Source organism: Nelumbo lutea, chromosome 7 (assembly GCF_056320005.1).
Source record: "Nelumbo lutea isolate HS-2025 chromosome 7, American lotus-T2T, whole genome shotgun sequence".
Lineage (NCBI taxonomy): Eukaryota > Viridiplantae > Streptophyta > Magnoliopsida > Proteales > Nelumbonaceae > Nelumbo > Nelumbo lutea.
Window position 1 is genome coordinate 52,950,609 of NC_142690.1, and position 16,067 is coordinate 52,966,675.

Here is a 16,067-nt window from a genome sequence, read left to right on the forward strand (position 1 = left end):
TGTAGTAGATTGCCACACTCTTCTCCCCCTGTCTCAAGTTCTTCACATCACTTTTCAATTTGTATGCTCTGGCTACATTCAGTTTCTGTGAATAGGTCTCAGTTACACTGTCCCATATCTCCTTAGCCGAAGACATCCAGAGATAGTGTTGGCTTATATGAGGTTGCATAGAGTTGACTAACCATCCTATAACAGTATAGTTCTCTTGCATCCATCTTTCAAATTTAGGGTCTGTCTCTTCGGGTTTCACCTTGCTGCTTGTGACATACCTGAGTTTTCCTCTACTACAAACATAGATTTTTATAGACAGTGCCCAAGCAAGATAGTTCGTCCTATTTAGCTTAATTGTGGTAACACCCGTCAAAATGGAATCTACTGGAGCAGGTCCAGAAGCTGCTCCGTTCATCAAATGGGCGGGTGAGAGAAGACACTGCTGCACCTACCAGAGTAACCCAAACTCTTCCAAAGTTTAACTGCCCTCCTTTAGCAGTCACAAGACACCTTCCAAGCACAGAGCGCCACACCCAAGCTTCACCTTTCCTGGTAACTCGAAAATCTCTAGTCGGCTAGAGTTTCAGGCAGCAGCAAGACAGCATCACTTCTAGGCAAAATCTGGCCAGAACTAAATTCTCCAAACCCTTCTACCAACTAGGCAAGTGATTCTCTATACTATAGAGAACCTATCTCTCCATACACTCTCTTGATTTTAGAGTGTACAAGAACAAAGAAAAAAGAAGAAAGAGGAACTGAACCCGCTCTATACCAAGATGTGAATCAATCCTCTAATATCAGGTTTAAAATCAGTGATTAACAGTACAAATCAGATCTGAATGACAGTGCAAGAGCTGTGTATGTCGAAGAGAAGAGGTAAGAGAAGAAGTTGAATTAGTCTCTCTTCTCCTCTAACCCTATTTTTTATTAATCTCTAACACAAATTGATGATGACAAGTATACCCTTAAGTGGGCGGCCAGCTTGGCAGTTACATAAAGAAAATAAAATAAGAACAAATAACAGGCCCATCAACATAAAATAAAAGATAAAATAAAGGATATCACATGTTGTTAGGGCCCATTCGGCCCAGTCTCTTTACAAGTGATTTGGGAGGAAAGAAATAATAGGATATTCTTGGAAACAAGCAGAGCACTAGAGGAAGTGGTAGACACCATAACGTTGAAGGTAGCACATTGGGTAAAACATTGGACAGATTCCATGGCTTTTCAATCAAAGATATTCAAAGAGATAGGACTGAAGTAGAAAAATCTTCGAGAGTAAAAGTGTAAGAGAGGACTAGAAACCCCCCAAAGGCAACAAACTCAAGTTGAACTTTGGTGGAAGTTCTCTTGACAACCCGGGCTTGGTAGGAATAGAAGTAATCAGAAATTCAGAAAGTAGGATCTTGGATTTGTTTTCAGCAGATTGGCATGGGAAATTCCTTAAAGGCTGAGCTTCTGGCTATGCTACAAGGTCTCCATCTGGAAAATCAGTTCGGATTTAGGCAAATAGTGGTGGAAAGAGACTCAAAGGTAGTCATTTCATGGGCATGTTACAACAAACGTGTTCCTTGGACCCTTAAACACATGATAAAGGAAGTGGAAAATATTGCAAAGGATATAGAGGCTGAATTATAAGTGGATCTGAAGGAGTGAAAATGGGCTAGCCAACTCCATAGCCCAACAAGAGGCTCTGAGATAGCAACTTTTTTGGGCCTCCATGTAATTAGAAAATGCTAGTTGTAATATTTTGGGCTTGAAAGTTGGGATCTTGAAAATGGGCTTGAAGAATCTTTTCTTCTTAGATGGGTATTTAAATTAACAAACCTATATTGCATACGATATTGCACACAATCAAGTGGCTACCAATATTGCACACAATCCTGTTCAGCATAAACATAGAAAACATATTGAGGTTTGTAAGCATCTTACCAAAGAATGAGTGGCAAATAAAGATGTGGTTCTTCCTTTTGTGAGATATAAGGATCAATTTATTGATTGTTTGACAAAAGGAGTACCCAATACGAAGTTGAGAAGAAATGTTAGCAAGCTGGGAATGAATGATATCTATTCCCAACTTGAGGGGGAGTGATGAGAATATCTTATTGTAATCAGGGGTGATTATGTCTTTTTATGGTTTCACTAATAAGGGACACCTAATTAAGGGCATATTCATAATTGTCATATCAGAATATAAATATATTAGGAGCATGCTCCTTATTTTCTTTCCATATTCCTATTAGTTCTTCTCTAAAACTATACACGTATAAGTTCTGAAAAAGAAAACAGGTATCATTAAGGAAATTAATAAACTATAATAAACACCAAAAATAATAATTTATCACATAAAAAACACCAAAAATTTAAGCAGAATTTGAGACAACCACTTCAAATAAAGATTTAAGAAAGATAAACAAGCAGCCTTTTAGGAATTTTATAACTTTGCAATTAGAGAGAGAAATTATAGGGATTTCTTTGGTGGCTCACAAGTAACTGGTGTGATCGATGTGCTGCCATATTATAGGGGAGATCATGTGTATTATACAATGAAAAGTCTCTTTTTAATGGTAATCCATATGAACACATCTTTGTGAATTCTAACTTAAATGAACAAAGGGTCAAATTTGCAATGCTTAGTCTGGTTTGACCAAATTGGATTTGCATAAAAAAATGATACGTGAACAGTATTTATAACCTCACTGCATCAGTTAAAACAAGAATAGAAGTTGCTTTGTTAAATCCTATGTTAGAACCTTGAAGAAAACTGAAGAGAGGAGGGCTGAGAGTTTGACAATGAGGGTCTGAGAAGAGAGTTTCGAACTTACCCTCTCTCAGCACCCTAACACTATTTTATTTAAATATATTTGAATAATTACAAGGAGGCCTTTAGTTGGGCAAGAATTTACAAAGAACTTAATATTGACAGGATGGGCCCAGAATAAGGCCCATTACAAAAAAGAAACATAAAAAACAAGAAAGAATAAACAACCTATGGGCCATTCAGCCAATCTTCTCTACACTCCCCCTCAAGCTGAGCATAGATGTCAATCATGCCAAGCTTGCTGGTATCATGCTGAAGTTTTGCCTTGGGAATGCCTTTAGTGAGAAAATCTGCCAACTGTCCTTCAGATGTGATGAAAGGAAGACACACTTCACCCGAAGAGACCCTTTCCCTAATGAAGTGTCGATCAACTTCAATATGCTTGGTTCTATCATGTTGCATTAGGTTGTGAGCAATGTTGATGGCAGCCTGATTATCACAGTACAACATCATTGGCTTGTCATATTCAACTCCAAGTTCTTCCATCAAAGATTTGAGCCATAATAATTTTGAAACTCCATGTGCCATGGCCCTGTATTCTGCTTCAGCAGAAGACCGAGCAACAACCGATTGTTTCTTGCTTCTCCAAGAAACAACATTACTAGCTACCAAGCTGCAATACCCAGAAGTAGATCTTCTGTCATCAATGTTCCCGGCCCAGTCAGCATCGGTGTAGGTTTCAAGTTTCATATGACCATGCTTGGCAAACAGAATACCCTTTCTTGGGGAGCCCTTCAAATAACATAGGATTCTCTCTGTAGCTGCCATATGAGTGTCTCGGGGAGCATGCATGAATTGGCTAATGCAACTGACTGCATATGAAATATCTAGCTGAGTCATGCATAGGTACAAAAGTTTCCCAAGAAGTCTCTGAAAGATTCCTTTGTCTTCTAACAATGTCTCTTCTGAGGCTGAGAGTTTATGACTCATATAAATAGGAGTAGCAACTAGTCTAGCACCCATCCTTCCAGTTTCAGAGAGCAAATCGAGAACATACTTCCTTTGAGAGATAAGAATCCCATCCTTGGATCGAGCCACTTCTATGCCAAGAAAGTATCTCAATTCCCCCAAATCTTTAATCTCAAACTCTGTATGGAGAAAATATTTTAGATCATGAATTTCTGAAACATCATTACCAATCACTACAATATCATCTACATACACAATGAGGTATACTGCCAGAGGTCCACTCTTCACAAAAAGAGTATGATCGGACTATGTCTGCACATAACCAAAGTTAACAAGTGTTGTTCTAAATCTCTCAAACCATGCTCTAAGAGACTGTTTTAGTCCATAAAGAGATTTCTTCAGCCTACATACCTTCCCTTTCATATCAGTTCCATACATCCCTGGAGGAAGAGACATGTAAACCTCCTCATGTAATTCACCATTCAAAAATGCATTCTTCGCATCCATTTGGTAAAGGGGCCAGTCAAAGTGAGCAGCTAAAGATAGAAGAACCCTCACTGATGTCATCTTGGCAATAGGTGCAAAGGTCTCTATATAATCAATCCCATATGTCTGTGTATAGCCTTTTGCAACCAGCCTGGCCTTGTACCTTTCAATGGTGCCATCAGCTCGGTATTTGATAGTAAAAACCCACTTGCAACCAACTGGATCCTTCCCTTCAGGCAAATCCACCACTTCCCATGTGTCATTCTTGTGTAGGGCATCGATTTAAAGATCTCATAGCATCCCTCCATTCTGGAATCTTAAGAGCTTCTGACACAGACCTGGGAATAGGGTGAGAAGCAACAGAAGAGAGATAGGCAAAGTATGAAGGTGAAAGCAAACTATAAGAAAGATGCTTGGAAATGCAGTGTGCAGTGCACTTCCGTTTTCCTTTTTTAACAGCAATGGGAATATCAAGGTCAAGGAAGGATGAATCCAAAGGTGCTGAAACAGTACTTGTTGTCTCTTCTATGACTGGAAGTGTATGAGGCTCATGTGTTGTAGGAGAAACAACCTGCACATTTCTGGATCTTTGCCTTTGATACACCTTGGGATTGAGGATAGGATGAGGAGGTAGAGTACTGGGACAAGGAGAATGGAACGACTGATCCACCCTTGATGCATTTGAAGGAGAGGCAGACACATCAAGAGACTCAACAGAGACAGGAAGAGGAAGAGCAAACACCTGTGACAAATCCTCCCCCTGTGGACAATGTCCTTCTGGAGATGAACCTTAAAAGGGGGAAAGCTCATCAAAGGTGACATCCATTGAGACATACCGATTGCCAGACTTTGGATCAAAACAACAATAACCCTTCTGTGTGGGGGAATAACCAAGGAAGATACACTTTTGAGCTTTGAGTTCAAATTTATGCCTTTGGACACTTGGAACATGAACATAACAGGTGCAGCCAAAGACACGAATAGGAACAAGAAAAAGGTCCTTGTCCGGATGAAGAAGAGTGAAGGGAGACTTAAACCCCAAAACCCTGAATGGAATACGGTTTATAAGGTAGGTAGCAGTAAGAACAGCATCACCCCAAAACCTGGTAGGAACATGTGAGGCAAATAAGATACTTCTTGCAACTTCAACAATATGCCTATTTTTCCTCTCAGCAACCCCATTCAGTTCTGGTCCTAGCACATGAGCTTTGGTGAATAACCCCCATGTCAGAAAGATAGCAGGATAGGTTTTTCTCAAAGTATTCTTTTGCATTGTCCGATCTGAAGATTTTAATCCTGGTACCAAATTGGGTTAAAACAAATTCATGGAATTGTTTTACAAGTCTTGGAACTTCATCATGGGATTTCATCAGGAATATCCAAGTGAACCGAGAAAAATCATCAATAAACAGGATAAAATATTTGTAGCCACCCATGGAGGGTAAGTGGTAAGGTCCCCACACATCAGAATGCACAATATTAAAAGGAACAGAAGATCTTTTATTGCTCAAAGGATAACTGTTTCTACGATGCTTTGACAATTCACAAGACTCACAATGAAGACTGGACAAACTAATTCCCTTAAACAGTTCGGGGAATAGATGACTCAAGGCAGAAAAAGACAGATGACCAAAACAACAACGACACAACATAATCCGACTAACAGACTCTGAAGAGACAAATCTGAGAGCAACATTCCCAAGATGATCAGTGCATTGTCCCGGAGTATCGAGCAGGTATATTCCGTTCGCCTCATGGCCACTCCCAATCACCTTCTGAGACTCTAGATCCTGAAAAACACAATAGGAAGGAAAAAATGTTAGACAACAGTTTAGTGACTTGGTTAAACTACTCACAGACAACAGATTTGTATTTAGTTTAGGTACATGGAGGGCAGAAAGTAGGAACAAGGAATCCGTAGCCTTGATGGTTCCCTTACCAATGATAGGGGCAAGTGAACCATTAGCTAAAGTGATTTTATCACGTCCAGGAAGTAAGTCATATGAAACAAACAAGATAGACAGATTGGTCATATGGTCAGAAGCACCTGAGTCAATAATCCAAGGGATCTTGAGATTACCTAAAGTGGTAGCATGATTGGCAGAAGCCCTTATACCTGAATGAGCAAATGCTGAAGCAGTAGAATTTCCTGAAGGGTTGGAAGGAGGTCACATCACTCAGCTGACTGATCATCTTCCCAAACTTTTCATATTCTGCTCTCATGGCTGCCAACTGTGCAGAAGCAGACATCTCTTCACTATCTAGCCCGGCAGCTACATTTGCACTTCCTAATCTTTTATTATCATGTTTTCTCTGAAACCGAATGGGAACAAGATTATGATGTAATTTCCAGTACTTGTCTTTGGTGTGCTTCGGCTTCTTGCAGTACTCACATATAACTTCTTTCTTTCCTGTGCCACCAGAAGTTCTAGCATTCCCTTTAGGTTTAATCCCCATATTGGCAAAGTGATCATTAATATCAGCCCCTTGAACCTGGACAACCCTTCTGCTCTCTTCACTACTCACCAATGCATAAGCTTGTGACAAAGAGACACACTCCTTGGAAAGAATATTTTGTTTTGTGATATCATATTCTGGGTTTAGTCCAGTTAAGAACTCAAATACCCTGTTCCTTTCAACCAATTTTCTGTAGGTCTCTACATCATTAGTGGTGTCCCAAGTTACAGCTTCTATTAGGTCAATCTCTTGCCATAGGGACTTTAGGGTTGAGAAATATACAGCAAGAGGTTTCTCCCCTTGCCTTAAATTCATTACATCACTTCTCAATTTATATGCCCGGGCCACATTGAGTTTTTGGGAATAGGTTTCTGCAACACCTTCCCAAATTTCTTTTGCTGAATTCATCCATAGGTAGTGTTGACTGATTTGTGGTTGCATTGAGTTCACAAGCCACCCAATGACAGTGTAATTTTCTTGCATCCACTTCTCATAGGATGGATCATCTTCTGGGAGAGCCTTCTTACTCCTGGAAATGAACCCCCACTTTCCTCTACTACATACATGAATCTTTACTGATTGTGACCATGCCAAATAATTAGTTCCATCTAGTTTAACTGTGGTCACAGTCAATAAGGAATCACTTGGAGTCCCCTGAACCAGTCCATATTCAGCACCACTTTTGTTTTCAAACTCTGAGGAGTACATCATGTAAACACTCCAAATATGATTTCATATGACTTCTACAAGTATACTGAATAAGGACAAGCAATAACAGAGTTCAGCCGACTACAAGAAGGCAACACACTAAGTTCAGCCTTCAAGAAGTAAACAGAAACTTCTAGGCACTCAGCTGAAGTACCTTTTCAAATCTGAACTTCAAGGTAAATACCACTTGGTATTGCTGAAATAGCCCTTTTTACAAACACGGTGTGGGCAATAGAGACAACCCCACTGTCAAAAAGAAAAAACGGGCCTCAAGAACAGTTCGTACAGCCCCCCAAAAACAGCCGAGTATAAGTAACAATCCACAGCCTTGTTACAAGAATGTTTCGGCAGTTTTAACAGTCCAAGAAGGAGTGAAAAACAGCCCAGAAATTTCTGGGTTAAACCAGATTCAATGGCAGTCAAAGGTAGTACAGAACAACCAGAGTTTTCGGACACTTCAACAGTCCAAACACATTTGAAAGCAATACAGAACAACCAGAAGAAAACTGAACCCAGAAATCTGAGCACAACTTACAGTTTCGAGCTTCAAACCAGAACCAAGCCGTTCCCCTTCCCCTTTTTTTCTTTTCTCTGATTCTTCTTGGCCACTGAACCACTTCTCCAAGAGATTCGAGTCTTGGGCACTTCCAATGACCTCCAGGAATCAGGCAACACGAGTGAAGCTTCCAGCCCTATGATATTGAAGAGAGGAGAGCTGAGAGTTTGACAATGAGGGTCTGAGAAGAGAGTTTCAAACTTACCCTCTCTCAGCACCCTAACACTATTTTATTTAGATATATTTGAATAATTACAAGGAGGCTCTTAGTTGGGCAAGAATTTACAAAGAACTTAATATTGACAAGATGGGCCCAGAATAAGGCCCATTACAGAAAAGAAACATAAAAAACAAGAAAGAATAAACAACCTATGGGCCATTCGGCCCATCTTCTCTACAAACCTCCAACAAGGATGGATGTCCCATACCTTACAAATGTGTGTTGACATCAAATTCAAGTTTAATGAATTAAAGTTTCTTAGCTTATTTTTCGTTTAGAGAGATTTTGAACTCTTAAGACAAAAGGTGACTATCAACTCTGCCAATTCCTTGAAAATATTAATAGTGCTGATCCATAGTCTACCCCACTTCTTGGTCCTCCTCCTCCTTAAATGTTTTCTCTTTTTATTTTATCAAATTATATTGCATGCTTCATTTCACAGTGCACTAAGACCCTAGTTAAATACAAGACTTTTTTTATGAATAGCTTAATATAAAATTGGAAATCAGCTAGTTTGTATGCATTTAAAGATGAACTTAGATGTATGAATAATTTCTTCTGACATGACCAAGGGAAACATGAATTGTTAAGGAATTTCAGATATAAATATAAAGGCTACCATGAAATTTTGTTGGGAAAATGAATGCTTAAGATGGTATTACATACATAAGTCTTACAAGCGCTTTTTCTACTTTATTATTCTACCCCTTTTTCATCATTTTTATTACCCAAACAAACTAAAGTAAAGCATGCTTAAATGCTTGAGGCAAATCAAATCATGCCACTCTTCATTCCCCTAAGGTCTCTTTTTATAGTTTTCTTCCTTCTCTTCTTATGGTCAGGTTCAAATTGCAACAGTGTGCCTTGAAAGAGTCAAAAGGATAATATGAATAGGCCAAAATTTGTTGTGCAAAATAACATTTACCTCTAGATGGACTTTTATCTTTGGGAACAATTTCGATGTAGCATGTGTCTCTAAAGGAGGTAAGTAAACAAATTTTGGCCTCAAACTGCAGCAAATGCTATTATCAATTACAGAAAATATAATTTAAGACAACATGAAAATCCAGAATGGAAAAAAAAAAAAAAAAAAAAAAAAAAAAAACTCAGGAAAAAAGAACTCCACAAATGTTACAAATATCCACCAATTGTAAGTAATTACACTAGACTTAATGAGCTTACCAGAAATTTCTAAAATGAGAAATATTGCATAAAAGTACCTTATAAAATGATGAAGATTGAAAAATATACTTCTGGATGAAAATATTATGATTGTCTCTATAACAATTAAGTGGTACTTCACAACATATAATTTCTACCTCAGATGATTACATGGATGCAAAATAGATATCGTTGTTTCAAACTGTTGTTCAGAAGCATGAGTTTAACTGTGTAAGGATTGATCATACCCAAGGTTTGAAATATCGATATAACACATCCAATACAGGGTGTAACATATTGGTATCAGTAATGGGGGATACAGGATATGCTACGAATAGGTTCATATCCCCTGGGTCGTGCATATCAGGCCAATACGCACCTGTATCACATTGTATAGGCCAATACACACTGTACAGGGCAATACCAACCGATACACACAAAAATATTGGCATTTGCGTCTCTATTAAAAAAAGTGCAGTTGATGTGATTTGAACCCCAAGTCACCCAAATGCCAAAGACTTAAAAGCATCCATAAACCACTAACCCACCTTCATCTTATGATAATAAATGAAATACACCAACTTTTATTAACTTTAATGCCATGCAATCCAAACAAATAACATATGTTTATGTTCAATAACTCCAACTAAAGATTAAAAAGAATAATATTCAAAACTAGTATTTTTCTAAACTAATAGAATAAATAATCTATCAAATTCACATTTATATCAAAAAATGATTTTTAATCTATCAGATAAGAATATTAATAATAAAATAATTATTTAGTACTTAAAAATTATAAATTTGCACATGATATGCACCTTAAAATTTTCATAAATCATTAATTATTATTTTAATTTACATTAAATAAAAAACATATTTATTGTTTACAAAAATAAAAATATTGTTTACAAAATATTTGAGAATATAAAATAAGTTGAATCTATCAAATCCACTAATCTACATTTATATCAAAATTGATTTTTTATTTTAGAAAATTTATAGAAATAAAAATATTAATAATGGAATAATTATTTTAGTAATTAAAAATTATGAATTTGTATATGATATGTATCTTAGAAATTTTAATGGATTTAATATATTTTAAGTTATATTTTTATAAATTATTAATTGATATTTTAATTTATATTTTAAAATAACAAATTTATGTTTACAAAAATAATAACATTGTTTACCAAACATTTGAGAATTAATTGTTTAGTTGACTTTTTTGTTAATGTTAAAAATTAAAATTAGTAAAATAGAGGCTATAGGATTGTTTGCACGGCATCTAGCACAAAGAGAACTAACTAATGAGCCATTTAGCTAGTTCCTCATCTTTGATTTAGTCTTACTATTTTGCTTGAATGCAAATAGCATGTCTACATATATTGCCAAATATCAAGAAAATTCAGAATATCAAGAATAGTGCAAAGAAAACTAAAAAATCATGCAAATGCATGTTTATAAAAGATCCTAATAAACCAAAAGACAAACTCACCCGATCTGCAGCTGCTTGTAAGGTGACATGATCTCCCCACTCCCCTGATCTTAAGGCATGCAATAATTTTTACAAGAAACAACCAATAAGATGGCATGACAGCACTTACCAGAATGGAAAAGCAGAAAGTTAAAAAAAAATTCAGTGCAAAATGCATACAAATAACAAAATCCAAGATACAATACCTTTTCATCTTCTTCAAGTAACTTCTGTATTTCATAGGAACATAAGCTTCATAGTATTTTTGAAAATTTTTAAGCTGAAAAGAAACAAATTACATAATAAGGCTATATTACAATTGTTTGTATTAAGAAGAAGAAATTTAGAATAGGGCGGCAACTCCTTACCCAACCCTTCAAACTGATATTTATATTAGGGAAACATTAAAAAACATAAGATTACAACTTTATCCCTGGTGCAATACGGGATTCAAACTAACTGATTAAATCATTACTATGTTGGCTTCAACAACCCATCTTAGTTTGTTTTACCAAGTTGGCGCCATCACAGAGTTCTTATCTTAGTTCATATTTACCAAGTTAGCGTTACGTCATGATTTCCAAATTTGTATTCAATTAGGACTTCCTTTTTTGAAGAGATTTAATAGGATTATAATAAGGAGTATTATATTAGATTATGAAACTTTCTTGTAGGAAGCATAAGGGTGTGAAGAAGTCTATATAAAGAGTAGCTAGGGCAATACTAGGGGAGTTTATGTTGATTTTCTCCTAAGTATTCAATGAAGAGTTGTTCTTCCTATTTATTTCGGTTTTTGCTTTTTTCTTTGAAACTTCTTTGAACGTGATTTATTTCCGTACTATGCCATTTGGTATCAGAGCTCATGTTTAATCCTTCTTTGGATTATAGATTCTAAGAAGAAACAAGTGGCTCACATCATAGAGCAGGAACTGAACAACAAAACACATGAAGAGGTGGCAAAGTTGAGAAGGCAAGTCAATGCACTTGCCCAAGAGTTGAAATCGTTGTGAGGGGATAGCGACTCCAATGCAATCCGCTCGTTCCTTTTCATCATCAAGGCAAGCATCCAAGTCAGCTGTAGTTGCGGGTGGTGACCAGAAACAGTGGGAAACAGGTTTCAATGTTGAGATCCCAAAGTTTCATGGAGGTTCCTCTACTTGGCAAGCAACCAAGCCAACTATTGCAAGTGGTGAACAGAAGCGATGAGAAACAAATCTCAAGTTTGAGTTCCTGGAGTTTAATGGAGGTATAACCTCAAATGAATTTATGGACTAGAATTCCATGGAGGAGTTGGCAATTTTAGAGTCTGATGGTAAAATCATATGACTTTGTTGATTGCGTTAATATTGTTGAGGATTGTAACGAAAATCTTGTGTGACCATTTTCCTCAACATCTGTTGAAGAACAACATGTTGATTGGACCAAACCTCCAATTTATGATGAAGAACCCATTGCTCAAGAGAAGTATGTTATCTTTCATCATGATTTTAAAGATAATGGAGATAATACCTGTTGAGCAGAAGAAGAAGAAAGGAAGAAAGAAAAAGAAGGAAGAAGAGGCTGCAGACTTAAGGCCTCAAAAGCACTGCTTCATGTGAGTGAAGCATTTGTGTTTATACTATATTGGCCGTACAACACAAGAGGACTACAAAATTACAAAAATACCCCTGTAGGCACTAATCCTGCGTACAGTACATATAATACACCTGTCAACACTCCCCCTCAAGTTGGGGCATAGATATCAATCATGCCCAACTTGTCACAAAGACCTTGGTGTTTGGAATGGTTTAGCCCTTTTGTAAAGATGTCTGCTAGTTGGTCTTCAGAGCTGATGTATGGAGAGCATACTTCGCCTGTGATGATTTTATCATGTAGTACCAGGTTGGCAGTGATACTTATAGTCGCCTTGTTGTCACAAAGTAGAGTCATGGGTTTGTCTACTGGAAAACCCAACTCTCCCAATAGATTCTTTATCCATATACCTTCGGCTACTCCATGTGCCATTGCACGGTACTCAGCTTCAGCACTAGACCTAGCTACCACGGTTTGCTTCTTACTCCTCCAAGTAACAAGGTTCCCTCCTACAAAGGTGCAGTAACCACTAGTAGACCTTCTGTCACTTTGAGATCCAGCCCAATCCGCATCTGTGTAAATTTCAACTCTCAAATGTCCATGTTTCTGGAATAATAAGCCAGCACCCGAGAACTTCTTAAGATACCGCAGTATTCTTTCTGCTGCTTCAAGATGAGTGGACCTAGGTGCATGCATGAACTGGCTTAGGACACCAACAGCATATGCTATGTCTGGACTAGTCATAGAGAGGTACAACAATCTCCCTATAAGCCTCTGAAATTGCTTCACATCCTTAAGAGGTTCGCCTTGGCTGTCACTTAACTTATGGTTGGGGTCAATGGGAGAGTCAACTGGTTTAACCCCAATCTTTCCAGTGTCCTTAAGCAAGTCTAGGACATATTTCCTTTGGGAGATGAAGATACCATTTTTTTATCGGGCAACCTCAATTCCAATGAAGTATTTGGTGGGTCATAGATCTTTCACTTCGAACTGAGTAGCAAGGAAGCCCTTCAAACTTTGAATCCCATCCTTCCAGTCACCAGTAACAATTATGTCATCCACATATACTATTAGGGCAGCCATTTTAACTTCTACCCTTTTTACAAACAGTGTGTGATCTGACTGACATTGCTTGTATCCTCTCTACTGAACTGCAGTATGAAATCTGCTAAACCAAGCTCTTGGTGATTGCTTCAGCCCATAAAAAGACTTCTTTAACTTGCACACTTTCTGTTCACTTTCTTGAGCCAAAAAACCGGGGGGTTGAACCATATAAACTTCCTCTTCAAGGTCGCCATTCAAGAAGGCATTCTTGATGTCAAGCTGATGTAGATCCCAATTCAGATTGGCAGAAAGAGAGAAAAGTACTCTAATAGAGTTCATTTTGACAACAGGGGCAAAGGTTTCTGCATAATCAACTCCATATACTTGAGTAAAACCCTTTGCCACTAAACGAGTTTTATACCTCTCCACAGTTCCATCAGCCCCATGCTTAACAGTGAACACCCATTTACATCCAACTGGAACCTTCCCCTTAAGGAGATCAACAAGATCCCACGTGCCATTCTTATGAAGAGAATCAATTTCTTCCTTCATGGTATTTGTCCATTCTGGTATTGAGAGAGCTTCTGCCACATTCTTGGGAATAGGAATGCTGTCATTGGAGGTAAAGAAGGCACGAAATGAAAGTGAGATATTCTCATAGGAAACAAAGTTGGAAATGGGGTGTTTAGTAGTGCACAACCTAACACATTTCCTGTAGGCAATAGGAAGGTCAAGATCATTAGCAACAAGGAGGTCAGGACCATCATTGGGAGTCAAGTTACCTGAGAGATTATGATCTTCCCCCGAGGAGTTTGATGGCACTTAAGGTACAGCTTCTGGATTCCCCAAAGCTCTTGAACTTGGTTGGCCATTATGATGACGAGAAAAAACACGGAAAGGTGGAGGATCAGGAAGAGAAGGGGCAGAAGGAGAAGGATTAGGAAGAGGAGGAAGCTGAACCAGTTTCTCCTCATGCCTACACTCCCCTTGAGGGGAAACAGGAAAGAAGGGTTCATCTTCAAAGAAGGTAATATCAATGGAGACATAGAATCTCCGAGAAACAGGATCAAAGCAATGATACCCTTTCTGAGAGAATGAATAGACAAGAAATATGCACGGGATAGCATGAGAGTCCAATTTCCCCCGGGTGGAGATAGGTTTTGGACAAAGCACCGACAACCAAAAACACGAGGAGGAATAGAAAGAAGAGGGGCCTTCGGAAAGAGAAGCTGATATGGGGCTTTGTACTCTAACCAACGAGAGGGCATTCGGTTAATGAGGTATGTAGAACAAATGACAGGCTCAAACCAAAAACATTTGGGAACATTCATGTGGAGTAGTAAACCCCATGCCACTTCAAGTAGATGTCGGTTCTTTCATTCAACAAAATGGTGTTGCTGAACGGGCACAAGAGCTCCGATGAAGAGAGCCATGTGAAGCAAAGAACTCCGTGAGGTCACTATGAAAAAACTCTTTTGCATTGTCTGATTGAAATATTTGAATCTCGGTCTGAAATTGGGTGAAGACCATCCGTTGAAAATCTTGGATAATTTTTGGTACATCCTCGCGGGTTCGCATTGGATATACCCAAGTGTATCTGGAATAATCGTCAATGAAGGTAATGAAGTACTTGTAGCCACTCTCAGAAGGTAAAGTAACAGGGCCCCACGCATCCAAATGCACAATGTGAAAAGGAAACTCAGATTTACTATTTCTTTGAGGAAATTGAACTCTACGATGCTTGCTTAACTAACACGTTTGACAAGAAAGATTAGAAACAAACATTGACTTACACAATTCTGGGAAAACAAATTTCAATGTCTCAAAAGACAAGTGACCCAGACGACAGTGCCACAAATACATTTTACTTTTTTTGAACTGACTCATAGACTCTGTAACATGAAGGCCAACCGTATTCTCCAGCATGTAGAGTCCATCAACCATACGTCCCCTACCAATCGTCCTCCCCGAGGCCAAATCCTGAATCACACAATAGGAAGGGAAAAAAGTCACAAAACAGTTTAAAGAATTTGTAACACTACTGACTAAGAACAAATTTATAGGGAATTTTGGAACATGAAGAACATCAGAAAGAGCAAGGCCAAGGGGAAGAGAGAAAGTTCCTTGACCAGCTATGGAAGTGTATGATCCATCAACTAGTCTCACTTTATCTCTTCCGGAAAGAGGGTGATAAGTTTGAAAGTAAGAGGACATACCAGTCATGAGTTTTGACGCTCCAGAATCAATGATCCATGGAGAGTCAAGGTTGTGAGAAGCAGCATGGAAAGCAATGGCAGGATTACCTGATGGGATGCAAAAAAGGTGGTGGGATGAGCATCCACCTTGTGAATTGCTCTACCATAAAGCTCCAAATGGTCACAGAAGGAGTTTACAATATCCTCCCTTGGGTCAGATCCAGAGTAGCTATGTTGGCCATGTGGTGTTTGAGTCATAGTAGAAGTGGAGGGCTGATTCTCCCGAGTAACCATATTGGCCATGTGGTGTTTCTTGGTACCTTGTTGCCTGGATCCTGTAATTACATCTGAGCCTTGCTTCTTAGGTAAATCCTGAGCCCACTTTGGTTTCCCATGGAGATCCCAACAAGTATCTTTGGTGTGCCGGGGCTTCTGACAATTAGTGCACCACAATCTTTCCTTATTCA

The 16,067-nt window shown here is 38.3% G+C and overlaps 1 protein-coding gene across 4 annotated transcripts in view; it reads right to left on the reverse strand.

Annotated features, from left to right (window-relative positions):
• LOC148846401 (Cysteine proteinases superfamily protein) overlaps positions 1 to 16,067 on the reverse strand; it is a 91,080-nt gene that overhangs the window by 26,270 nt on the left and 48,743 nt on the right. For 2 of the 4 annotated variants that reach the window (XR_016102191.1, XR_016102192.1), the window contains exons 6-9: positions 10,996 to 11,069; positions 10,811 to 10,859; positions 9,074 to 9,158; positions 7,908 to 8,064 (exon numbers count right to left, since the gene is read on the reverse strand). Coding sequence is in view for 2 of the 4 variants with exons in the window: in XM_088954737.1 (XP_088810863.1) it covers positions 9,074 to 9,158; positions 10,811 to 10,859; positions 10,996 to 11,069 (208 nt within the window). In the remaining 2 variants the exon portion in view is untranslated. The remainder of the gene's footprint in view (positions 1 to 7,907; positions 8,065 to 9,073; positions 9,159 to 10,810; positions 10,860 to 10,995; positions 11,070 to 16,067) is intronic. The other 2 variants (XM_088954737.1, XM_088954736.1) reach the window with 1 other exon arrangement.